The 27331-nt window shown below is 38.0% G+C and overlaps 1 protein-coding gene across 1 annotated transcript; it reads right to left on the reverse strand.

Moving 5' to 3' along the window:
- Window positions 1-12: 12 nt before the first annotated feature.
- Window positions 13-27331, reverse strand: LOC104513244 (semaphorin-5A-like; the record flags this gene model as incomplete). The annotated part of the gene is made up of 6 exons (XM_010156534.1): window positions 13-217; window positions 3519-3654; window positions 7103-7388; window positions 19577-19790; window positions 21017-21115; window positions 27269-27331. Coding segments are annotated over 6 exons (1003 nt in total), but the record flags the coding sequence as incomplete, so codon positions are not given.

Here is a 27331-nt window from a genome sequence, read left to right on the forward strand (position 1 = left end):
AAGAGTTCATACCTGTGGCAAGATAGATGATATGGAAAAGCATGTCCTTCCCCTGCACAACATCCACAACCACATGGGAAAATCGGCTGTTGTCTTCCATGAAATAAGGAATTGGAATAACTGGTTGAACGACCTCATGCATTAAGAAGAATTTTTGAGCATCTTGAAGATTTCTCTCAGTCAGATTTACATACAACCCCTGGTCCATGGTGCCACACTGTGAACACATAAAAGTAACATTATGGTATGTGTCAATAAAAACAACAAATTTAGTCTCTGATTTAGCACAAGAAAATAAAACCAAAGAGTATATCTTGTAGTGATACTGTGGAATTTCACTTTCAGGACTCATTTTGGTGTTGACCTGACTGCCCACACAGTGATTTGAAGGAGCTCCATTTTCCCAAGGCAGTAATACAGGGGGTCCCTAACTCTAAACAATATGGAAGGGCCCCAGACTGACCACCATGAGTGGGCTATAGCAATATTTTGCTATATTCTATGTTCAAAGGGCAGGAAGGAAAAAACCTACCATTCAACAACACACAGAATTTTCTGACTGGTTTTCTTTGTGATTTACACAGACACAGTGTGACAAACAGAACAAATTTTCAAAGGAAATCCTGTGCCCCACCACAGCCAGGGTCTGACAGAGATCCCAGATCACACCACCATGCACAGTTCTATCAACTTCTTCAGACATGGCGTTTCCCAGCCACGAATGGACAGCGTGGAGCTCTAACTGTGAAGCGTTACCCTGAGCAAAGACATTTTTGCTTCGGAACTGACTGTATTTTATACCTAAAACTGTACTTTTTTTCTTACAGGAGGAAAGCATTCACTAATTGCAGGAACAAATTTCAAGCACAAATAACCAAAGCAAAATAATTGGCAGTTAATTTAGCATCTTTGTGTTTAAGTCTTCAACTAACCAAGGACACAAAAGAGAAAGCTGCTTAGCACAAGTGAATATGTAAACATCCACATGTTTACTCACGTGTAATTGCAGAGAAGCAAAGCAGTACTTCACAACATTTATCAAATGTCAGTTATGCAAAAGACATACCTAAGTCATACTTTTTTATTCTGTTCTACTGTGTCATAAACTGTGCTACAGATTATAGCATGAACAAAATAAAACAGTGTGCAAAACTCTACTAGTTATTTTTTCATTATTGCCATATTTTCAATCGGAAAGTAAGTGATCGCTCCAAATCCACAAATGTTAAGAAAAACTCAAATAAATAATTTCATAATGAGAGATCATATAATGATGCAAGACAGTTAACCAACTGGTAGGAAATAACTACTTGCTCTGTGAGCACCCTGCATGTCAGGACAGTGAAAAAAATACACCATGCCAAATAAGCATTTATCTGAATCTATCAAACAGGAAAGATTCCAGCTGGAATGCTCATATTACGCTGAAATCCACATGGTCCTCAGTCTTACAATGGAGATTGTCCTGTGCAAAGATAAAAGCAACAATCTCTGGAGAATAACAGTGTTCTTCAAAACTGGGACTCCAGTAGTATTCTAATTTGGAAAATATTTCATTAATATAATCCAGTCTTGGAAATATAATGTCCGACGTAACTATCACTACACAGCAGTAGTCTTCCTTGAAATGACATACTTCTGTCTGCTATTGCTGAGTAGGACAATTACTCTGAGGGTAAATCTACTTCTGAGGCTACACAAACAGAACTTCCGATATTTTATCATAAGCACTCTACAAAGGTCCTTCTTTCTGGGAAAATCAGTGACTCAGCCAATGAATATATCCCATCTATGTGCAGTATGTACTCTAAAGCACCATCAGGTCACAAAAAATGGTTACACCTAGCTCTAAGCGTTAGACTAGCTTCTGGCATACACCAGTGCTGCAGTTATGGAGCCAGAAATCTAACAGAAAGATCAACGGAATAAAAGATAGCACCTGCAAAAGAACGGAAGTTTGACATCACCAATGATACCTAGAGATCAGTTAATGTCAATTTGCTTTAATACTGTGCAGTAAAAGGCCATGTTACAGCTTTTAATATGAGCGCTGGTCTGCAAAGCTGTTGTTCAATGAGATATAACCATTGCCACTGTTCTTGTAAATTTGATGAAGTATCAGCTGCATTAAAATCAGCCACGCTATCCAAGCCACAAACTTCTTCCACACCTCAGTTTTGACTGGGATTTAGAGATGAGGACCAACAGTACAACAGAGACTTAAACCATCTATACACAGCTATCAAGCTGTCATCTTTGTCTGTAGGTACCATTCTTCAGACATGGGGTGCTCTCACAATAATTATCAACACATTAATACAAGGTTTAATAACTTTCATTGGACTTGCTCATCTAGTCAGAAAGAAGATAAGATTTTTATATAAAGGCCTTTCTTCAGGCTTTCTCCTTCAAATATTTAGACCCTCTTTCTATCACCATTTTGACAATACAAGTATTTCTGCAATATGTAAAAAGCTACATACAAATATAGCCTACTTCTGCAATACGGTTTACCTAAGTGGTGTCTTGTCACCTGGGGCTAATGCCAAACATACTATTTAGAACAGATAACGTGGCTCTGGCCTGTAAGTCACAGAAAATTCAGTGCCTTATTTTCCTTTGTTTGCATGAATCAGGAAGTAGAACTACCTACAATCACCAGCGGGTGATTCTGTTCCATACTTGCATAGGAAAGGCTGTTACAGGAACAGCACTGAACTCGTGAAGCTGCATTGAGATTAAGGGGGGGTGAAAGATAGCTAAAGATGAATACACTTAAGTATCTTGGTGAAAAGCCGTTGTTATTAATCACTAAGTTAATGATATTCTGCCTTCCATTTCCCTTGCCAGAATCACACTCACTAAAACAGTCTAGTAGAGTGGTGATTATGCAGAAGAAGAAAACAATGCATATATGCTTACCTGAAATACCCTTTTCTTTTTGGAGAAACTTCCTCTGAGTGACCCACCTTGGACTAATTAGTTTTATGCTGTCAGCCAACTGCAGATCGTTACACCCTCAAAGGCTGACAAGTTCAAACAAGGGACACACCATGTCACAAATTCTTTTAATAGGACTCTTTAGGGAGGGTTGTCTGCCTCACACAGGAAAATATACAAAATCCTGACCACTCCTCCTTTATGCCCCTTCCCAGTCCCCTTTCTTTTTCCTGTCAAACTATGTTCCTTTTTCATGTTCTAATACTACAAATACAACGCAAGAGAGAATTGCAGTTTGATCATACTTCAGTCAGGAATTAATATTACCACCGCAGGTAACTATAGTGTTTCTTTCTGACAGAAGATTGAATTTAAGGCTTTGTTCTCCTACCCTTCAAAGCACATCTGCTTTTCAACCCAAATTATTTTTTGGACTGATAAAAATATGTTGAAATAAGAGGACCTCTTAAGTTTTTAAGGTCTTGGGCTATGACAAACCTGGATTTATCAACTATGAACCATTCAGCACTTTGAAAACACCTCATGTAAACTATTTTCCCTCTCCCACACATCTGTACCTGAAAATTCGGGTTAGGATTGGGATATGGAAGCCAAGCAGAGCGAGAGTTTTCCTGGTATTTGAAGGGTCCATTAAAAGCCTGAGTTATGGCACTCAGGTTGAAAACACAAACTGCTGAGGCTGCTATGCTGTTCCTGCAAAAGAAATATAAACATTAACCTAAGTAACAACATTAAGAAGTCCATTTGCTGAAAAATAAATTAAAAAGGCAGTAACTCTCCAATCCTTCAAATAACAAAGCAGATATGATCAGCTAGGAGATGATATCTCAAGATTATGACATATGATGTGCGGATTTGTGCACAGACTTTTTTTTTAATTTTTTTTGTCAGCCTTGCCAAGTAGCTGGTGTGGGAGAAACTCAGAACTTCTTACCTTCTCCTGCTGCTATAATACCACAAGGCCATACTTCTGCACATAATCAGGTGCATCAGGGACACCTTTCTTCTAGTTAAAAAATCCAGGATAAGATTATTCTCAGGGTTCATTAATGTTTCTTCTATACAACAAATGGCATCACGATAAAAGTAAGGATTTTCGACATATGCTGTGTTTCTAGACCCTATAGAAGCCCTGGGTAAAACATCTCCACAAAAATCCTGTCATCCGAGAGATGTTTTACAACAATAAGAATGTAAGTTCCAGAAACATGTCAAGAGAAAACAACTTGGATGGCATATTTTACAGGGTAGCCCGTTAGAAGAATAAACAGGAATAAACAGCACCCAGGCGATACACAGAATTTCCTCTTCTTGTCTTGAATATGTAATATACATGACAATAAAGTAATTCTGCACAGTGTAAACAGTATAACCCAGTCACTATGAGAGCTCGTAATACAGAAAACTGCCTTGTTCTTTTCCACAATTTGAGATAAAGGGAATAGATAATGAAGGTGGCAGTTGCACGAATTTCCATTGTAGGTTAAACTGCTGAAAATGGATCCACACAGCATTCTTTTTTCTTTCCTTTTTTTTTTTTAAACAGCCTGTAATTTACACAAAGCTTAAGAAAGTCTACTATAGAAACTCCAGAATGATGGAAACAAAAAATAACCCTAGAAGATCAACTCTACGAACAACTGAAAAAAAGAGTTAGGATGTATGGATTTATTAGCAGGACAGAAAAGCAATTTGCTTTCTTATTCTTGACACTCTTATTTCAAAGAAACCCCAAAACTTGAAGTTTCATGTAAACAATTTCTGCAGAATCAATTATCACTGGATTTGATAATTTCTTGCCCATATAAACTATTACTAAATGCAGCTCACTAATATTATTAACCAAGGCAACATCTTCTTGAATTCCTTGAAGTCATTAAAGGACATTAGATTCATGCTTATAGATTTTCAGATGGCCTGAAAGAAACAAAATCAGCTTCATTATGAAGCAGTGGCTATTGTGGATTTAACAGTCAACAACACAAAGTGTGCAGGTTTTGTGATTACTCAATCTTTGTTGACTGAAATGCTTCAGGTTTTTCCCCACAAAAAGATTCACAGTATATTAGAAAAAGCAATTCTGTAGATATTGAGACCGAAAATGCTGAATGTGGTTTAGTGATATCTGATTCTTTTACACCAACAGAAAGGAATATGTTGCTCGCCATCATGGGAAACCCTGGTGCTTCTCCACAGTCAGGTTGCAGGGCTGAAAGGTGGCATCATATGGGTTGTGCAGGTATCTATGAACAGGTATTCCACATGGGGAAGTAATCCTAAGTCTAGACCACTTCAGCAACATCCAAAAATTTAGTTGCAATATTTGTTGGAAGGAAAAAATATTATTTCAATGGAGGTTTCAAAAAACCCCACCCCCAAAGCATTGTAATTAATTCCTCTTTCAATGGTCCATCTCTGCTGGACAAGGCAGAATGCTGAGCTACTGAGGAAGAGGGAAGCAGCAGCAAGGTTTCAAATACTGCCTACTTTCATGTGGCATTTTCAGAAGAGCCCAGGTATGCTGATGGCAGCCCTGGTATCCTTACACAACCTCAGAAGCTGTGGAATTGTTAGCACAGGAAGCTCCATTATTGCCCAGATTGTCAGGACAGCTCCTCTGAGAATAGAATATCATTCCCCTTCCATAGTCAAAGCCCTGTGGAATTTATGGAGAATTCCTGCAATTGGGCTTTCTGTGGCAGAAGCATGTCACAGCTATTTTGACTTCTCATGAAGGATCATGTTGAACAGTGTGTGAGTGTGCCACCTGACAAACATCTGTCTTCTAAGACTCAAACTAGCTAGTAAAGCAGATCAATGAAATTGAAATTACTGTTGAAAACAGCATCAAATTTTCTTATCTCCAGTAGCCCCAAAGTCTCTACTATTCTCTTTAAAAAAATCAGCATTCAGATTCACTGAATTACTCCATTGCATGAACAGGGTTAAGCTCACCATCCATTGTCACAAGTCAGGAATCTCACAGCCCGGTGCAAGCAACCCCTCACTAGTCATGCTCACAGCCAGAGCTGTCAGCCCAGGAGCAAGCCTGAGTCTGGAAGATGACTAGATGTGTCAATAAAGGGCTGTACCAAAAGCATGAGAAACTAGCTTAAGCTCAAATTCATGCTCACTGCCTAAAGTACTTAGAGATCATAATTTATTGGCATTAATTTGTGACTGTTTCCACCCGGTTAATGGATGCTGACAGGTATCCAGATGTTTAAGCAGTACTATGGGGCACTGAACTACCTTTCAGGTGCCAAATACCTTGAAAATTCTCGTCAAAACAGGCTTACTAGAGCAAGACACTACAAGCAGAAAAGAGAACCAGAACCCAAAATCTGAAGCTCTGTTCCAGTGGACTGACTGCTGGGCTGCACAGCCATAACGAATGGGCTGCTCCCACCCAGCAACATATGAGCTCCAGTTATCACGTTTAGAGAAAGAAAGGACATTTCTGAGATCAATGTCTCTTTTTTCCTAAGAATTAAGCAACTCTTGGTATCAAGCTCAGAGTCTATGGGGTTTTTATGTCCATCCAATATTTAACAATATTTGACAAATTTGAATTTTTAAGACCAAACTGTAAATTTTTTAATTACACCTTGTTGATATAATAGGTTCAGTTTTAGAATAAATTCTTGGCTTGACCCTCAAACTCACATGAGTATATGTCCGGACTAACAGAAAATATGTAAGAACACCTCTTGTGATCTTTTGGGTAAAGGGAGCCCTTCCTGACATGGTCAAATTACATCATGTCAAATTCATGATCATGTCACACTACAAATATAAAATGTTTACTTCATAAATACATAATGCATTTATGTATTACAACAGTGTGCAAAAAAGGAAATAATAGTTTTATAAAAATGTCTGAAAAAGATGACTGCATAGTCATAAACACAAGTGATTCCCTTCTGTAAGGAAATATTAAGAATTCTTCCTTCTTTCATATTCCTTCAACAATTCATGTGGGAAGCATTTGGAACAGACACTTGTTCAAAGGAGATTGGGCAAAACACAGTTTTAATTTATGATGTTTACTTGGGATATGCAGAAGAGAGCCATTCAGAAGCTTTTATTTTTTACTGACACAAACAGCACTAAAATAAAATATATAATGGAATTTACTTACACATTAGTGGTAAAAATCCCATAGATCAAGTCCAGTTCTGGCAGGAAGAAAGTGCTCTGTAGTTCATTATAGTAAAACGGAATTTCTCCAGGGCGAGAGCAGTTGAGCCGAGCCTTCATGAAGGTAGTCCAGGTATCCTCCAGCACAAACTTGCCACCAATGTCATTCTTGCACACCCGAGCAGCACGAGAGAAGACTGTTTTCCCACAGTCATGTTCCACCGCATTCTCCCGGAAGAAGAAGTAGGTAAAGTTCCCGATGTCATAAGATGATACAAAATTTGGCTCTGAAAATAACAGAAGAAAAGATTGTTTATCACTTTCTTGTGATAGATGCACTCATATTAACATGGAAGTCGGATTTATCTTCAAGCATTAGGTTTAGAAAAACACACCTTTTACTATCCTTGCAGGGCATTGGGCCCATGACATCTGAGGAGGCCAGCTCACGTCCAGCAGGGATTATGAGCTGCATGAACATGACTAGCCAGACAGGCTCTGCTCTGGGTGTCCAGCGCTCATGACTGTGCCGGGCAGCCCCGGTCCAGCTCGCTGTATTCTACCATCAAAAGCATCACGGAGTTTTTCTTCTCCGCATATGGGCACAGTGTACTCTTACAAGGTCATTGCTTTATCCTTTGTGTTAACTCTGTTTGTGCTTTGCCACGGTGCCATTACTACAGATTAGCAGAATAAGGGCTGGTAACCGAGTGTGACTAAATGTGTGCTCAGAGGCTGTTACAAAAAGAAAGAGGACTCTACAAAAGAGCATTTGATGGCAAGATAACTGCCTTTCAGCCCTGTCTCATTCAAAGTTTTTGATAGTATTACAGGGTTTTTTGTTTGGTTTTGATTGTTTGTTTGATTGTTTGTCATTTGGGTTTTTTATGACTAAAAACTGATCAAAGGAACAGACAGTGATGCAGGAGAAATTACAGAATATATCTTTTAAAAAATACACAACAGATGGCAATATTTCTTAAAAGAAGGAAAAAAAAGAGGAAACAGTGGATGCCAAAGACAATAAACATGTGACCCACTTCCCACAAGGATTACTAAAACTGAGGAGAGTCCATGACCATAAGAGAGATTGACAGCCTGATGAGTTCTTAAAGGAAAGACGAATTTGAATCACAGATTTGTGGAGAAGAGCCGCCCTGGTGTTTGGAACCGTTATTGATCACTAGTACCCCTGAGAAACAAGCAAGAACTTTCTTTTCATTCACAAATTTTATTCTAAAGTGGGGAAACAAAGAAACAAACGAAACTGGTTTAAAAACATCCATTGTGAGGAAACACTCTGGAGAAATTTAATAGGTAAACATTTACTGACAGCACTATTGTATTGAAAAAAGCTGCTGCAATTGAATCTAAGCCTTTTGCAGGAACATCTCAAACCTCTCAAAACTTTTGGGGGGAACTAGAAAAGCAGGCAAGCTGGCATTTGTATGCAGCAGTCCAAACTCGTCAGATAGTTCTTCTCAAAGGCAGCTCAGGTCCCAGTTTACACGGCCTCTCACGCTGCTTCCCTTTCTATCTGCTGTGCTGAGAGTCTCCAGGGCTGGTATTTTGGCAGCAATGATCATCAGCTGCCTAGGATATTTGAAGCTGAGCAGATATGATAGCTCTCACTCCTCCCTGTAACTTTCACTATCGTTTTAAGCACTTCCTTGAGATTAGTCTGTAACACACCACATTTTCCTCACACTCAGATCTGCACAGGTGTTTCACTGGAAGATGGCAACCAAACACTCGAGGAGAACTTACTGGTACCCTGAGCTCTCACATATGACACAGTACCAGTGTCAAAAAAAAAAAAAAAAAAAAAAAAAAAAAAAAAGAAAAAGAAAAATAAAGTAGTTTGACAGGACTTGTGATAGCAATAAATGTAAAATTGAATTGACAATATACAAAGAGATAAATTATTAGTAATTCCCTATCAGAACCTCATATCTTCATTTCAGATGTGTGTAAAATGTCCATTACAATAGGGGTTTTGCTCCAAAGGTTTCAAAATCCTTTAAACATCGTTACTAGATTTTACAGATTTGCAGAAATAATTCTTAGTTGCTCATGAGCTCTCACTCTTAAAATGACCTGTAATACTGTTAAACATTTACACATTAAACACTGAACTTGGAGAAAGCTGAAAAAAAAACCCCACCCTTACTTTTTAAATTTGTTAACCTACTTTTGTCTAAAAAAAATGTGCACATTTGCTAAATAGGTAACAGGGTAGAGTGAAATATAAGATTTAATTACAAGTATTAAAGCTAAGATCACAAAGAAGTGTGGCTAAGAATCACAACATTTTATGCTATCGCAATCTAGAGAGGTTAGACAGTTTTGGCAGACATCAGATGTTAAACATATATCCAAAGATACTTGAATGCAAAGGGGTTGTTTTCTTAATATAAAGCCCAATTATGTTGCATTCATGCTCAGTATACATCAATGTTTTCAACTGTATGGAACAAACATATTTATTTAACTAAAGCATACTAGAAAACAAGTTTATAGGAATACCAGGCTAATTAAAAACAGAAGAACCCACTGTCCCTTATTACCCAGCTTTAATTTATATCCATGCCACACACACAGTATCCTTTCAGATTGTTCTTATAGAAGAAACTACCATCTGTGAAGAAAATAAAAGCTTTCACTAGTCTGGAGTGTACCTTGGGCTACTTGCCCACTGTACAAAGGTGAAGTCTTAAAGCAATATCCACTAAAGGCAGATATTAAGAAAACCAATCCACTGAAACAGCATGAAAGTAAAATTTTCCAACTATGCATTTGACTTTTTGTAGCCTATAACCCTACTTGTTCTTTGAACTTATCTCAAAAATATCTCAACTGATGTAAAAAGATACTGGTGTGCAAATACTCAACATCAATTTGATACAGCCACAAAAACATCCTGTACAACCATTAAACACGGAGTCCTTTGCAATAAGGCCTGATGATGCTTTTTCTCACTGGAGGCCCACTGACCTAAAAAGGTACCTACACCAGCACAACAGGATCACACTGCAGAGCCAAAACCACCACTGGAAGTACTCCAAGTGTGGAGAATAATGAATTACAAATACAATCTTCACAAACTAAGAATAAAGAATAAAATACATATGAAATGCATTCAGAATGCTTTTAGGGTTCTTGAAAAATCCATGTCAGTCTTTCAAGAGGCAATATTTTAAAGTTGCACTGATAATCATAATAAATGTATAAATAAAAACTAGTACTCTCATGTCATGGATTCAAAACTGAGAAACAGTATATACATCTGCAAACACCTATGCATACACTTTACTGATTATGAACTGATGAAAATGTGACCTGCTGTTGAAACTTGTGAATATTGTTTTCATTTGCACAAAAAGCAATAATCTCAGAGCTACCTTGAGGAATTCTGTGGACATGGATGGATTATCATGTCAGACTTTATTTCATTTTTTCTTTAGGAAAACTGAACTGAATCACTTCAAAGCTTCAAAGCAAAAAGGAGATTCCTGTCTAGGAAAAATTGCTTCATGTGTTTCCAAATATTGAGCCGTGAACTGCTATTTGTTGACATGGAGGCCTTCCCACACAAGTTTTTAATGCAGCAAATGAACTGACTCTCTTGCTGGCTGAATCTGCAAATAGTTCTGGAAGGGTAAATGCACCTCATTTGTGAACGATTAGATCACCACCACAAGCACAAGCATTCTGGTATGTGACAGGATACAGCTCGTATGGATTAACATCAGAATGTCAACCTTTAATAATGTCACGAGTATTATATATGACCTTTTTTATATATTCAATTTATGGATGTGTCAGGCTGACTAGACTTCCCCAAATCAATAGAATCAGGAAAGCAAGAAAATGAGTTTGTCAACGTGACACGACAAAGGTCTCAGCGTACAACATGGAGGAGTGCTGCCCACATACACAAGCCCATGCACTGAAAGCACTAGGTGGTTAGTTAGTGCTGCCTCTGAGCAAGGGGATGGGGCACTTCGGAGGGAAGAAGGAGCCAAGTGGTGCAGCCTGCTCTGTACTGCCTCTTGCTAAGGGGGTATAAAGCAAACTTCTCCGAGTCACACACAGGTTTTCAGTGGGAAAGCAGTAGCTGTAGTGGTCCAAAGCAAGACTGGGAAGTTAGTCAACAATCAGGCAATACAATGACCAAGGATGTCACGCGTTAAGCTTATTTCCTGGACCTTTTTTATTTCGTGGTGTATGTAGACTGAGTGGGTAAAAGGGTGAGAGGAACTGTACAGAAACTTTGTCTGGGAAGAGCAATGGGAAACAGGAGCCTAAGAGAGCTCTGTAAGAGCATCTGAAGCAGTCCTGGCCTCCTCTTACCTCTCGCTTTCGAACAGGAATGTGGGATTGTGCTCTTTACTCTTTAGAACTCCACATCCTCTTAAGAAGACTAATATGGCTTAATTTTCCTAGTTAGTGAATAATACTGTTTCCAGATGAAACCAAATGACAGGAAATGATCTGCCTTTCTTTCTGGAGGTGGAAGCAATTAACCTTAAGGATTATAAGATCCAAAGCCTACTCTGAGCAAGTAAGAGTGTGATTTCCACTGACTGTCCCTGTGAGAAGTGACCACTCATATCTCGTGTGATGCACTCAAGAGACCCAGTCAAAAGTGAAATTTGCTCCAGAAACATGAAAAGGAAGCTAAAATTATATTTTTCAGATCTAGACACAGATCAAATTTTTATATATATATATATATATACACACAATAAGGCACATGGATATATGCATTTATAATACATTCAAAATCTTATAAGTCTACATACTGGTCTAAAGCTGAACGACATCTGTCTGGAGCTTGTTCATTGACCTCACTAGATAAATGAAACACACCCTCATACTGCTGGCCTCTAAAGACCCATTTCTTCCAAATATTTGCATTCAGCCAAACACTTAATGGCATCAAATTATAGGAAGATGCATTTGATGTTTTTTTAATAATGTTCAACCTCCAGTGAGAAAAGCTCTCCAAAATGGGAAGCTTAAAATAATGGAAAGAATTTAAGCTCCAAATATGCTAGCCTATTTTATTTTCTCTCACCCTAGTGATATAATTTGTGAAGTCCATTTCCTATTTGCATTTTGCCATCCCCATATATTCATTAAGTATATTAATTTAGTGTAGCCCTCTGCATCTGCTGGAAAGCAGTGCAGTTCTTGCATTAGGCTGACCAAGGCATCACTGCTCATGAATGTTTAAGGAAAAATCTCAATCATAGACTAAATTTTTCCTATAGCATTAGACACCTTAAAAGTAATATATAACTTCTAGCCATTGTAGTTATATCCATCCTCAGGAGCTGAACTTTAAAATGTTAAGTACTGGTATAAAACTGTTGAAAATCGTTGCTTATTAATAGCTTTTTCCTCTGTCTTTTATAATTATCTAGGACACATGTTTAAAATGCTAGTATGTCATAGCATAGCTGGCTACCAGTACATTTTGACTACTGTTTCTTCTGCAATGCCTCAGTTCTCCGTGATTTCTTTTATATTCTTTTCCTTTTGCTAAATTGAAGATTTTATGGGTATGGAAGAGGAAGGACTGAAAAATACACTAAAACTGTGCATGCCAAACATTTTTTCTAATCTTCTTTTATATTGCTGATAGATTTTATAATACAGTTCAGTGTAATCATAAAAGTGGATGCACACATTAGACATTACATTTTACGGATGTACTCTAATAAATTCTGAAATGGAATTATTTCTTTTCTGAAAAATAGTTTCCAAATGTAGTATTACAAAATTCCTTGGTTTTTTATTTCAAATAAATCTCCTTCATTTTCAAGGTATAATGGCATAATATTTTGCAATTTATTATATCAACTTGTTGATGCAAATTTACCAGTGACAAACTTAGTGACAGAAACCATTCTCTACTCTTGTCTAATAGCTACTCGAGTTCTTGAGAGTCCCACCTGGAGTTTGCATCACCCATATTCACTGGAGAGACACCTTGCACAGCAGTATATTGGAGTTAGAGAATCAAAAATATAGAAGACTACCTTAATTCACTGAGAACCTCTACAGGTTTGGGCTATACGGATCTATCAAAAGATGCAGTTTGTATACACAGGAACAAAAATAAACCTAGCTTGCTTTCAGCAGATTTTGCCAACCAGCAGGTATGGTATGAAAAGAAAAGCCAATTACGATGACCTATCCATTTACCTCCAAACATTTGGACTGCCCTTTTTTTTTTTTTCCCTCTGACCTGGTTTTGCAGGGAAGGACACAATCAAAAGGCTTTCCCAGCAGACCTGGCCCTTTTTTCCCCATCCCTCCCATAGCAGAAAGGAAACCAGAGTTAATTTTCATAATCATGCCCTTTCCCTTTCACCTTAAGGCTTGGTATGTCTGCTACTGAAATTCTATCTCTGCCTCCAATATTTCTGTCCTCCTTCTTTCTTTGGTGAATGCTGCTTTTCATGTGTTCACGTTCCCTAAAATTTGTCCCTTTGTCCACCGTCCCCTGGTTGAGATGTATTTCAGTTCTAAGCTCTTTCATTCTCTCTGCCCAAGTGTGTTACAGTTTTCTGCAGCATTAATGAGGCTGATGCTCCTGTCCTCTCCAGCCTCTCCCCAGCTGGGCAAAGATGACATGCCTGCAGGAGTGCCTTTCTTCCTTTCTCTTTTCAGCCTCTCCGATCGGCACCTGACATGAGTAGGCTAGATGGGATATAAAAAACCAGGCTCTGTCCTCAGCGGCCTCCTAGTCTTTTCATAAATGGAAGGTGGAGCTTGCTGTTTTACCTAGCGTAGATACGAAATAAAAAAATCCCACCTTCATGGGAAGTGCTGCCTGTCTACTGTTTGAGATGGGCGAGGAAATGTGATGAAGGTGTTTTGTAATAAATTAGTCTGGCATTGGAGAAAGGAGGTCAGGGGAGGCACTTCCATCCTGCTCAACTTTGTGCCCTACTACTCTGTCACTGCCATCTAGGAAAAGACTTACAACTTTGAAAGCATAAAGACAGCACAACTGCTTCAACTTTTCCTCTGGTAGCAGTTCCAGTGAAGAAGCTTAAGGATGGGTTTCAAAACCAGCAGGCATTTCCCCCTCATTTTAGGATACTGGTGAAAATGATGATATACACAAACCAACAGAACCAACTCAATGGGTGGCACAACCAAAGGAAAGTAATTATTTATCTTCTTGGAAAATAAGCATCAACTGGCAGCATATGCTTTGCGTGTTTTCAGTCAGGTCTCCTATCTGAAAGCCAAAGACCAAATTTCATATCTCAAGAACACACTGATTTTGTGTTATATAAAATATTACATAATAAGAAAAGTTTGCACTAGGTAATCACAAGGCTTTTCATTAAAAAAACCCAGAAAATTGAAAGGATAACTCTGAATTATTACAGCCATTTCCATTAATCCTTAAAAGCAAAAGGATTAATTTTTATTCTTAGGTCATAATTTCTCTCCACATATCCTACTAGCAGCAAGAGTTATAATAAAAGTCCACTAACAAACAATAACAGGAATATATTCAAAGCTGCATGAAACCACACAAACCAAATCACCTTTGTAGGAATTTTACTGCTACTTGTGAAGACTAAAAGTAACTGCTCTAGATTAATAAGCTTTTTGTTAAACATTTTTAAGAAAGTGATCTCCAAAGAACTATTTTAAGAGTATCTAATAACTAAATGCTTTAGGCAGCAAGAGCAAAAAGTGGTAATATTATGTCTATCAGCAGGGCATCTATCATCAGCATCTATCATTGAATGTCTAGGATGAAGAAAACAACCACAATGACCTGAGAAATGGTAAGTTAAGGCATCTGGTCAACTATGAAACCAAATGTCCAGTGCTTCTTCAGGTGATGAAACAGAAAGGGATTGATTGGGTTCTCAATTTTTTCTTTAATCTGTTTTGCCATTTTATTGGCTAAGTGAAGCAAATAGACTTTATAGACTAAGGGAAATTTTCATACAGAGGCATCAGATCAAACCTTTACTGATTGGAGGACGTGAACTGAAAGGAGAAATACTTTTACTGACTGTAAGTGTTGGACTAGAGAAGTAGTTTCTAAGTCTAAGCAGTGGAGGCTTTTTCTCGGCAATCTGGATCCACTGCAGCTTGCGGACTACAAATACAACTATTTACCTCTTTCCTCTAGAGCAAACGATGATGAATTCTGCCCCTGCTGCACTTTGCAGATCAACTCCAAAGCAAAGTCTAATTAGAAGCACACTTTAACAGTCAACTCTGGATATGATTTAAACTCTGTGTTACATTGAGAGCTTAGAAACTCAAATAAACAGCATGCCAGCTGTAAATCAAGGTGTACTTTCTCTCTTAATGAAAGATTTAATTTATTAATGCCCAAAGCAGACCACTAAGACAGACTATTCTGTTTATGAAATACCACAAAGACAATTTTAAAACATTATAGCTACATGCTGCCCTTTACTGACCCGAGCAGTTGGCTGAAGCTCAAGGTCTTGCTGATTACTTTGGTCGGGAGAAGAAATCAATGGAAGAGCTGTCTCCTTTAGCCATAAACCTCAATGTCCACTATATCACCTAAAATCGTTTCCCTCAAGCACAGAAGTACTTGAACATAGACTCGGAGAGAAAGAGAAAGGAGTGTAAGTACCAGAAAAACATGCCTTAAACAGTAAGTTACTGGTAAGGGGTTTTTCCACTGTCTTCATTTGTTTGTGCACATATACATATATTCACGTGAGTAACTTCAAGCATTACTTTTTTCTCTGCATGGGAAAAGAGAAGGCCAAAATGTGACATCATGAGAGGGAGAGGTGGATTCTCTGTTTCACGTTTTCAGGATTAAAAAAAAGTTATTCTATGATAACTATATCGCAGCCACCTGGGCTGTTGGATGCGGAGCATGCTGGTTTGCAGCAGTTGTTAACTTGTCTGGGTGACTTGATTCAGGATAGTGACAGTTACAGAGTACTGACAGGTTGAGCAAGTAAGGTGAGGATAACACGTGGTACGCCTCTTCACTGTCAGCTGATGAATTCTTCCTGTACAGCTCCCAACTTGTAGAGCTCTTGAACTATAGGAAATGCTCAGGTCATAGCACCAAGATAGTCTGGTCCTTCAATGGCATCTCCTCACGGAGACATGCAGAATGTCTGCATGGTGATGAATGTGGTCAAAAACCTGCTCACTTCGTTTGGGCCAGCTGCGTTCAGTGTTGTCTATAGGGGCACCAGCAAGACGGAAACAGTGTCCATAAGCAGAGTATTAATTTCTTTTTGTAGAAGAGGAGGGAAGTTCTGAGGTAAAAAACCCCATAACTGGTGATTGTATTCAGAGATACTCAAGAGCTGAATAGATTACTGCTCTTAATGTTAAAAGAGATTGTTTGATAACTGCCTCCAGATGCTTCTTCCATCACTGAAGAAGGCATGACTGTTTACATTCTAAAATTTTCCAAAATAGGAAAAACTTTTAGGAAGTGGGCAGATATTGGTATCTGTAACATTTGGCCAACTGTTCTTTCTACCATTAAAAATTGTCAAAACAGACAAAATTCTGGGGACCCAAAGCTCAGATACTATCAGCAGATTGTCTAGTGAGTGAACAAACAGCATATTCAGAGACCCTCTAAGATGGATCCACAGTAACTAGCTCCAGTCAACAACAGGATTTCTGTGCTGGCAGTGTTGCTGTCTTGTCCATCTACCTCTTTGGATCAGTGTTTGCTCAAGATCTTTGTGCTTCACATATTGTCGGGTGATGGAACTGTCTTTTTCATTTCAGTTATACTCTCACAGTATCTTCTTGTAGCTTACTTTTACACATAACTTGAATAATTTATATTTTTAACCAAGCTATCCCAACCCTTGATCACCCCAGATAGTTGAGTGTTGAGGGCATCAATAAAATTATAATACAGAAATGAAAGTACACTGACTTCTCCATACTCTACTAAGGATAACCAGCTGATCACTACCATATTCTGAAAATAACTACTAACTTACCTATTCAGCTGATGTGGATTGCTTCCAGGCCTACCAAGCCCTGAGTAGAAGACAAGAATTGATAATAAATATGACTCTGGCTGAACCAGAATGAATGGGGGAGCTCAGACAGGCCATCAACTTAATTTTATCTGTGATATCTCCGATTCCAGAAGCTGAAATCACAGCATGGTATATGGGATCTCACCCCAGCCACATGACACATCAGTTCTATTTCCTCCTCCAACACTGTGTCATGGTTCCTGTGATTACTGACTTTCTAACAATTAAGATTTGGAGCAAGGTTTCTTCTTTGACGAAGATTCAGAGCTTCCCATGTCAACATCATGCACTGCAAGTTACACTGAACACTGACAGCAGACTGCCTAAGCATATGCGCACGTCCCTTTGGCCTGACCGATGGCACTGAAAACCCCTGAATGCACTGAGAAATGTGCTAGCCATTAAAATCAACAGTGTCTTTATTGTGTAGCAATAACACATGGAACAAGATAATCATCTGTGTTCTAGAGGAGTGCCATCACTCCCAGAGATGGTTTGAATTGGTCCAACTTGCAGAGTAGAAAATCTGTGAGAAAAAACATCGCACCTCTGAGGGAAACACGGATGTGAAAGGAAAACTTACTTTAAATTGGGAACATTCACAGACATATGTACATGCACACCTAAACCAAGGCTGAATTACAGTAGCTGTCAGCTACTGCTGCCGAACAGAGACTGACTAGGATGCTTCAATTCCAGTTGATGCCTTACTTTTTTGCAGGATTATCTGTGTTACTTCCTTCCTGAAAGCAGCAAAATCTTCACTTCCATCCAAGCACTGAAAAACTAATGCAGTTTCTTGGCACTGAGTCACATATGAGCAGGCAAACTGACATAAAGGCAGATGAATCTCCAACTCTTAGCTGCTCCAGAAGACGTTCCCCTTCTCTTTCACAAAGGGCTGCTTCCAGCCTTTTATTGGATTTGCTTGAACTGGCTCCAATTACAAAAGTCATCTTGTTCTTCCTCCCCAATAATAAAAGCCACACTTCCCTGGCAACTTAAGTGTAAACAGTTTTGAGGCAGAAGAATGAGCTCTAACGCAGAATGTCTTGCAGCTGAAGCTTCAAATAGACAAATTGTAAATACGGTGAATCTGATTAATTAGGAGTCCAGGGGTGGGTGGGAGGAATTTTAGTGTGCCCTTTGGCATAAAACATATCCTCTTAAACTGAAAATTCAGTCAGAAGATTCTTTTTCCCTTTGATAGAAGCACCCAGGTGTAGCACAGCAATTAGTCCCAATACCACGGCTGTGCAGACGAAAGGTGTCTGAACAGGGTTATCCATACAATGAGTTCATTTTTCCTCTCACATTTCTACTGCACTGCTGTAATTCTGTTCAGTTCCATGCAGTCTGGTTTTGCTTTGTTAATTAATATTCTAAAATCAGCTGACCTTCAGAGAAGGTCACAAATTTCTCCAAGCTACCTCTGATGGCTTCTTTGTACAAGGAAAATACACCAAGCAAATACGCACAATTCAGCATTCAGATGGCATGAGAACTGAAACATTCAAAATCAAGTTTGTCACTTGCAGCTGACCTAATGTTCTGAAGCTGGAAGGATTTATATTGGTACTTAATTTCAAACATGAGAATAATCCCCTCAAAACATGAAATGTACTGTGGGAATAGGGACTGATGGTTACTGTTGTGTCACATAGCATGCCTTATGAAAATGCGGGGGATGTTTCTGCGGGGACCACCATTGGCAAATGATAATCTACGTGATTTCAAATTTTATGTTAAATAATAATTTTCATTTTAGAAGAATCTGCTTCTTTTTTTGTAAAACATAAAAAGGCAACTGGCTGCATTACATCTCAGGAACGCCTACCTGTTTACAGCTTCTGCCAACTGGAAATCCTCAATCAGGTGATTAATATCCATGACACAGAAGTCATTGCTACTACATGATTTTATTATATGATTTGCAGACCCGTCCCTACCCTCTGACTATAATAAGCATCAAAACCAACAGTCTGCCACCTAAGCAGCTTGAAAGCATAACTTTTTTCTGCTTGCCAAGTCTGGGACCTGCAGGGAAAGCCAGCAGAATTCAGTCCATTCTAAACTCCTTATTTCTTCTTAGGTTTTTGAAGGATTCAGCAAAAGAATGCTGAAGGCAAGACACTGCTCTTGGCTGATCCAGCTTTACCATGTAAACGCACCTGAGAGATACAGTACAGCTCATCCCTATGGCTGCAAACATGACTTTAAATGCACATCTACAAACTGCACCAATATTAATTAAATGCCATAATACTTATACTACTAAAATAAAAACAGTGTTATGTAAAATAACTTTAAAGTAAGATAAATAATACTCTAAAACCATTCAAATTTTCATAATGGAATTTCAAGGCTGTGAATATGCAGAACACAGGTTAAAACAAATATGAGTCTCATGGTCCATCAGCACTCACCATTCAGCCACTTGGAGTTGTACTGGGCAGTGCGGAGAGGAGGAAGGGCCCCCAGGCTGCGATAAATGGCAGGATCTCTTCCTGGAAAATCCATAGCTGTAGCAGCATATAACTCCCCACTGGAAGTGAGAAGAGCAGTGGAGTTGTGCTGAGGACTGTAAGGACAACGAGCCATGCCACTGATTTGATCATGTATCTCTGTCAAGTTATTTAACTGTAAAAGAGTGAGAAAAAAGGGATTAAAATGATCCAAAAATAATCATTTCAGGCAAGATGCATCAATGTGAGCAAAATCCTATCATAACCACCACTTATCTGATTTGCTATTGCACAACAGTAATGAGCTGACCTTTATATCAATCTGAAACAGTTTCATGTAGAAAGTTTTATTGTAATGTTGTCTGATCTTGTTTTTGCCACTTTGATATGTAAAACGTGCAAGTTACTCAATACCTATCATGCCTAAAATATTTTACATTAGAAGCGACTCAAAAATTCATTATCTCTAAACAGTTTGTTATTATGAAAAAAAAGATCTGTTCACCAGAATCACCTAAGGTATTCACCGCAGGAAATGGTCAGACAATGAAAAATGAAAAAAAAACCCCACTATTATTTGTTTTGTTGGCGTGTTCTAGGAAGGAATATCACATGAAAAATGAAATTAAGAAAATGGAGGTTTCCAGTTCAGCAGAACTATCCATCTGATTTAGTAGTCCTAATGCTTCCTGCCATAAACCACAGTATGATGTGAATATGTTATTTGAAAATAAAGGAAAAATAGGTTTAAATAACGTATTGTTATTATTGTTATTAACCTAAATAACCATTTAAATAACAAATGTGCCAAGGAGTTTTTTGGTGATACAGCTATCCTTTGTTACTTAAAGAACTTCCCCCTCTTGAAATACATTGCCAGCTTAGTTCAAACAGTGAGATTTTGATTTTTATTACAACTATTACTGGTCCTTAATGGACTCTCTTTCTCTGACACACGTAAATTACAACTAGGATTTTTTTTTCAGAAACAGAATGACAGATTTTCTCAACCAAGATTTCTCATTCTTGCCAGTCAGAAATCATTAATACAGGTACTCTCATCTTCCCCAGAACTACACATATGCAGTATGCAGCTACCCAACTACATCATATAACTAAACCAAACTTGGCAGAGAAGTAGTCTTACAAATACCTAAGGATCATGAAAATTGGCATGTGGGTGGACCCGAGCTGCTCGTAGCTGTGCTCTCTCCCACAGCTGAGGAAAAGACTGCATGAAGAGATCATCAGTTAACTCTCCTCTTTGGCCTGCCACTAGCCAAATACGCCTTTTACACACCAGCTCACCCATCGCAAATAGCCTGGACTGAACCGCAGCACGCCCTGCCTTTGATTCTGCTGGCTCAGAACAGCTTGTGGGATGAAACATTTAACTCATACCGTCCGATTGGTGCAGATCGGAGTGAACGCGTTGGTTCCACAGGTAAAGAGATGGTTGCCTCCAACGAGAAGTACTCGAATGTAGTTCTGGCATTCCTCCTGCCATGCAGAAAAAAAGGCTGTATTCAGTGATACTTCAAAGGACAGGGGAGACTAGGGTTTGATTCCATGGTTCTGTGTCCACACATAAAAATTTAGGGGAACAAGGTTTAGGCATATCTGATGTGCTAGGAATCATGATATACACAGATTTCCTATCTACAACACATGCACCCATCAATCTTTGTGAGAATTTCTTAATAGGATAACGATAAACCTCTTCAGTACTGAAGATTTCTTCTAAGAGTATGTTTCAAAGGTTTAGCTAAACTCAGAAGTGAGAGGTGCTGGCTTAAGTAATACAATCCTGTCTCAAGAGATCAGATGCTGGTTTTGAAGACAGATCAGGCCAAGGTAGAAATTTGGGAGGAAAACAGGAGAAAGAACAGGTTGTCAGTAACAGGACTATGTTGAAACTAGTACAAATAAAATTCTTGAGACATTCAGATGCAGATTTGTCACTACTAGTTCCATAAATTGTAACGTATTTTTTATTAGAAGCACCTACATTTCTGTTAATTTGAATTTCTCAAGAAATTTTGTTACCACGATACATAACTGGTCACCTCTGAGGAATAACTTTGCATGTTTTTCACCACATTAGGATGTGTGAAGGCTTTATGATGTTCATTTCTCTCATTTCAGAAGATAGAAACCAACAGTAATTTCTACTGTTTATTCAGACAGAAAGCCTTTTCTGTGAAACTAAATATCTTCCAGAACTGTGTGTAGGAAAGATCCAACTCCTCTGTAAAATCAATGTACCTATGTAATAAAATGAACAAAATCAACAACATAGATGAAATAATGTTTCCTGGAACCTTCCATTTAAGCACTCCCTAGCATCCATTCACAAGATATTTTCATGTAAAACATTAAAAACACTTGTGAAAATACTGCAATGCAATTCTAACAGATAGTAAGTAGAATCACACAAGTAAATCCATGTAATAGTAATGGTGCAGAAGTCCCATTATCTGGCCCTACAGTTATACCGAATGTATTGCTTGTTTATCTTCAAAATAGAGTTTCATCCTCGAAAACAAGAAATAAATTGAACAGGCACATAATATACTGCAAAGCAAGATGGGAAAAATACTTTAAAGATCTCTGAGAAAACTCGTTATTTATTATCTATACCTTTTCGGACACAAAATAAAATAATAAATTAAAAAAAAAAATCCCAAAACCACACACAAACACACCCCTCATCTTCCCCACCATCATGCCCCTACCCTGAACCGTAAAATCTCAGAAAAAAAACACTCTCTGAAAAAATAACCCACAAATCTACATTTGCATTAGTTTCTCATGAAAACATAGCTTTTAACACTTCTCTTTGACCTTTAAAGGTAAGCATCGGATGTCTCAGAATTAAGATTTGATTCCCATTGGGTAAAAATACATCTTTATCTTCAACTCATTAAAACTGTCATTTTAATATTCTTTCAACAAATCAGAAGGTAATATGCAACCATATAACAGTTGGGCAGTGCAAAAAGCCTTTTAAAAAGTAATTATTTTACTTCTGGACCATTTCCCTGTTGCAGGTTGTTTTAACTACACCAAAAAAATGGTAATTCCTCCTTATTATTTTGTGGGATGGGTGCACAGGGAGGTTCATAGAATATAACACTAATTTATTCTTTGGGTTGTTTCCATCCTGCCCTTTGCAGCAAGCCACGGAATGTAAGTGTAGGAAAAATAAGTGGGTACTGACATTACAACCCATCCAACCTCTCCTCTTCATATTCCGGAGCTCCCTGAAATAGTGCCATTGTAAAATGACTTGCATGCTGATCACCCACTCTTTCTGTTCAAAAATAATGTTAATTTTTTTAACTCTGACATTCTGGGGATTCACAAGATTCTTCTCTTTAATGTTCCCAAGTCCTGTGCCCACTTCACAACAATCCTTACTGCAAAATATCTCATAAAAATTTTTTGTTGGGTGCATAGTACGACAAAATCAAAACTGAAAGAACAGCTTGTACAATTGGCTATTTTTTTTATATGAGACGTCCACAACAATACAAAAAGAAAAAAAAATTAAAAACTATAGTCATCAATAAAGTAATTACCTCTCAAGCACACAGAAAAAGGACTCCATTATTTAGTCATTTGAATTGTTCAGAATTACTTTTCTCGCTCTGGAGTCAAGCTCAGATGGTTCACCTCTTAGATGGGCAAGAGAGATGTGTGTTTTAGAAGTGGCATTGGTAAATGCAAAGGATTTCAAAACGAAAGGGTTTTTTTTTAGTTTGGAAGGTGGTGGTAGGTTTGGTGGTCATCTTTTACGTAGTCTTATTCTCCATTTCATCTTGACATCTATGCTATATAGTTTCCTATTCTCCTATAAAAATATCTCTGAAACCAAGAAATTAATTTAGCAAGTACTTTCTACTTTTATATTATCATACCTGAAACAAAATACAACTATAGAAAAAACTCAACAGCCAAGCAGGCTAGGTTGCTACTTAAGTTTAAAATCAACTTGACAATTCAAGGACAATCTAGCTGCATATGGTTACCCATTAACAGTAATTTTTATTGGACAGACTAACGTTTTAAACACAGCTGTGTTTAATTTTTTAATAATTTTATTGAAAGTTTAGATGCTAACAAACACAGCCATTAGAATCTTAAATAAACAAGCAATAAGAGCATTAACTTGTTTTGGTTTTGTTCCCCAATCTCTCTTTGGTTTCTTGTATTTTTACTCTGTGTACTTATATCTTTCCTTTATAGCAGTTCCTACCAAAAGTGCCAGTCTGAATGGCCAAATTTATTCTCTTAACCATGTGTGGTGGTTTAGACTTCTAAATGCTAAAGCATGCTGGCCACAAGGACATAATTTTGTCTGGCCTGCTCCTAGAGTCACTAGTTATTTTAAGCAAAAGCTTAAATTGGTGGATAAATGTCTGAAGTCTCAAGAACAAACATCAGCCTTCAAAAGTCAAGTATGCATTACACTGTCAAATGTGACAGATGTCCTTATATACTTTTCCCCTCAGCTCTTTTCCCTCGTTGGCTCCTAAAGCATAAACCTCAGAACAACTACTGCTAACAGCCAGAGGCAAAAATTCTGTGCAGCTTCTTTCTCAAGAATGGAAAAAAAAAAAGGGTTGTGTTTAACTGACCATTATCTCAAAACTACTACAGTTGCTTCAGGGTTCAAAGCTAGCTTATGGTTTCAGGGCACTCCACCAGCAAACTGACTTGTAGATTGTCTGGCTGAACTCATTGCCCCCATGCTACACTGTGGGTAGCAGAGCTTCCAGAGAAACCAGAATTTGAATGAGTAACTCACCCACAGCCTGCTTTGTAATCCTCATCTCTCCTTCGCCACAGTCTGAGCTGGCCTTGTGTATTTTGTCTCCAATCTTTCCTGTCCCTTCCCTACAATCACACGTGTCTGACCTGAAATCTGAAGTCATCCTGAGAAACATTACAGAACTAGAACTCCCAGCAACTCTCAAATACAACAAGAATCAAACAAGCAGTCCTGATGTCAGTAAGTGGAATTGTGTCTTCCCAGGGATTTCCTTGGAAAAGGGACAATTCACTGTAGCACTGGAGTGCTTTCCTCATCTGCATGCATAAGCGCTCCTTACACAGAAAGTATAGTGACCTTCTTTTAGCCTTGGACATAAGGCAAGAAAAGATAAACATCATTAGGCTACCCTTTCTCTGGCCTTAAGTTTATCCTTTGATTTTAACCTCAATCACACGAGTGAAGGCAAAAGAGGCATGAAAAGGTCAAAAAGCCAGCTGTCATTCCAGCTGGGTAGGTTGCCTCAGTCAATATCTCTGCATTCTCCAGGAATTCTTACATAAAGCTCTCAGGCCACAAAAGCTGCACTCCAAAACGAAAAAAAAAAAAAAGCGCCCTATGGTAGCAATAAGAAAAGAACTATTTCCTCCCAGGATCAACTTTCGATGTAATGAAATATAAGGATTGCACTTCTTTTCCAGCTTGTGAATGAGGAACAAGGCTATAGATACAAACAAAACACTTAATCTTTATCCAACCAGCAACAGTACTAAGAAATAATCTCAGAGGTCATTATTAGAATAGTGTATATACTATTTTACAGTGACAGAATAACTTCCAACCGCCAGGATTCTTCAAATGGGTATGATGAGTATGAATGAAAATCTGCACCTATGTACTACACGAAGGTCCATTCTTAAATGCATTTCACCAGTGTTATTCCTCTTAGCAAAATTATTTAATAGTGACGTAAGCTTCTGCATTGTTGAATTCACTGTGGATTATACTCCACAAACAGTATTGTAAACATAATATTCAAAAGTACACTACTAGAGTCTCAAATTTACCATTACTTTCATCCATGCTGATAGATCACAGTCAGTGCACTGTGACTTTCAGACAAGTTGAGTGCTATTTTCACAGTTTTAAACTTGGAAAATCACTGTAAAAGAGAGGCATAAACTTTTAGTTATGCGTTGCATTCCTACCATGATAGTTTCTACTGCATATGCACCTTGATCAATGAAACCTGTCATATTCTATTGTCAGTTGGGCATGTTCTCTTACTTCGGAGTACTGTCATCTCAAAACTAAGGCTTAAGGCTCAAGGGATATATTACAGGAAGAAGCATAAAACTTCTAGGGAGAAATTGCAAGCTACAAAACGAAACATTTGCTTAAATATGAGGTCCCAGAAGCTCTTTCTTTTCTCTCCATAAACTGACAAGTAAGATTGTAGATCAGAACACTTACCAGATGCCATTTCTGCCATAAAGCCTTCACACACAACTTGAGTCACCACTTTGTCTACCCAAGTTAGAAACCTTTAGGTAAAATCTAACCCATTTCTTTTATCTAGCTATTAATACATGTTGTATTCCTAGGAAATCCTGAAACTTAATAGCTAGCGAACAGCAAGTCTTAAATACAGTTTCCCACACTGGGATGGAAAGAAAGGCAAAAGAGAAGGACAAAGAAGGCAACATCATTCTTAATGTTTTCCCAGTACTCATATCTGCAGTGAAACATGTTCCTCCATGAAGACAATCATCTTCCATGCACTAAGTTTTACAATGCACATTCCCTAGGCTTTTTTTTTTCCCCAAGTAATTCTGTGTTTTTCTCCCCTCAAAGTACAACATGGCCCTGCTTCTAAGTGAGGCCCTTCTTCCTCTTTAATCTCGAACAGAAATGGATGGGCCAAGGCTACACTGCAACATTATTTTCCAACACTTAGTAAAAAAAACCTGGAAATGAACTGCTTAATGGGAGAAGTTAAAAAGTGATAAGAAGACTAAGCAGAAGAAACACCTCTAATAGACAGTAGAAGCATTTGGAATACGTTTCTGAAGATTGGGGCTTTTTTTACATTTTGCACATCAATAACATATGTTGACATGTTCTACTGAATGTGGGTCCTGAAAGCAAGCATACTCTTCTGTAGTTATCGCTCTTGACGTGTTTTCCCTTTATGTTTTAACCCAATTAACTTTAATCATAAAACAGTTTAATAATTACAGACACAGTATAAATGCATTTCTAAGTGCTTTTAGAATTAATTTGATAACTACCTTCAGCTTAGGACAGCCACTAAAGAACAGAGCATCCATACATGTTCCACCTTAGCACTGCACTTACCTGTGCTGAATGAAAGAAATTATAGTTGGCCAGATAAGGAAGTGGTTCTGAACACTAAAAACACATCAAGTCCCATGTCTAAAAAATTAGTGAATTTCATATTATTTTCTCTATTGTGCCAGCAGATATGAAAGATGAATGTTCTTACAATTGCCTCTAATACACAGAGAAATAAATTGTGGATTTTATGAAGTAATTACACAGTTATTTGGGATTTACAGCACTGAAAATGAAGTGAGAATACAGCCCATTACGTATGACATGTTGTAGAGTCAAAACAGTAAATTGTTGGTAACAAGTTATTGATCATTTCAGAAAATAATCACATGACTGTACCACTCAATCCACACTCCCTGTGTTGTTTTTTATTCCTTTGCTTATACATCAGTGTCAGACTCCTTTCCTACAACTCTTCGGAAAGGGAGACAGTAAAAATGCATAGGGTAGGCATTTATACACTGAATTACACCTGCTATTAACATATAAATTGTATTAAAACGAAACAGCTATCTCAGGCTTACCTTTGATTTGCCTTTACTGTAACAGGATCTTTTAGTAGCTTCATCACATTGCCATTCCACTGC

The sequence above is a fragment of the Eurypyga helias genome, unplaced genomic scaffold, assembly GCF_000690775.1.
Source record: "Eurypyga helias isolate BGI_N326 unplaced genomic scaffold, ASM69077v1 scaffold7768, whole genome shotgun sequence".
Lineage (NCBI taxonomy): Eukaryota > Metazoa > Chordata > Aves > Eurypygiformes > Eurypygidae > Eurypyga > Eurypyga helias.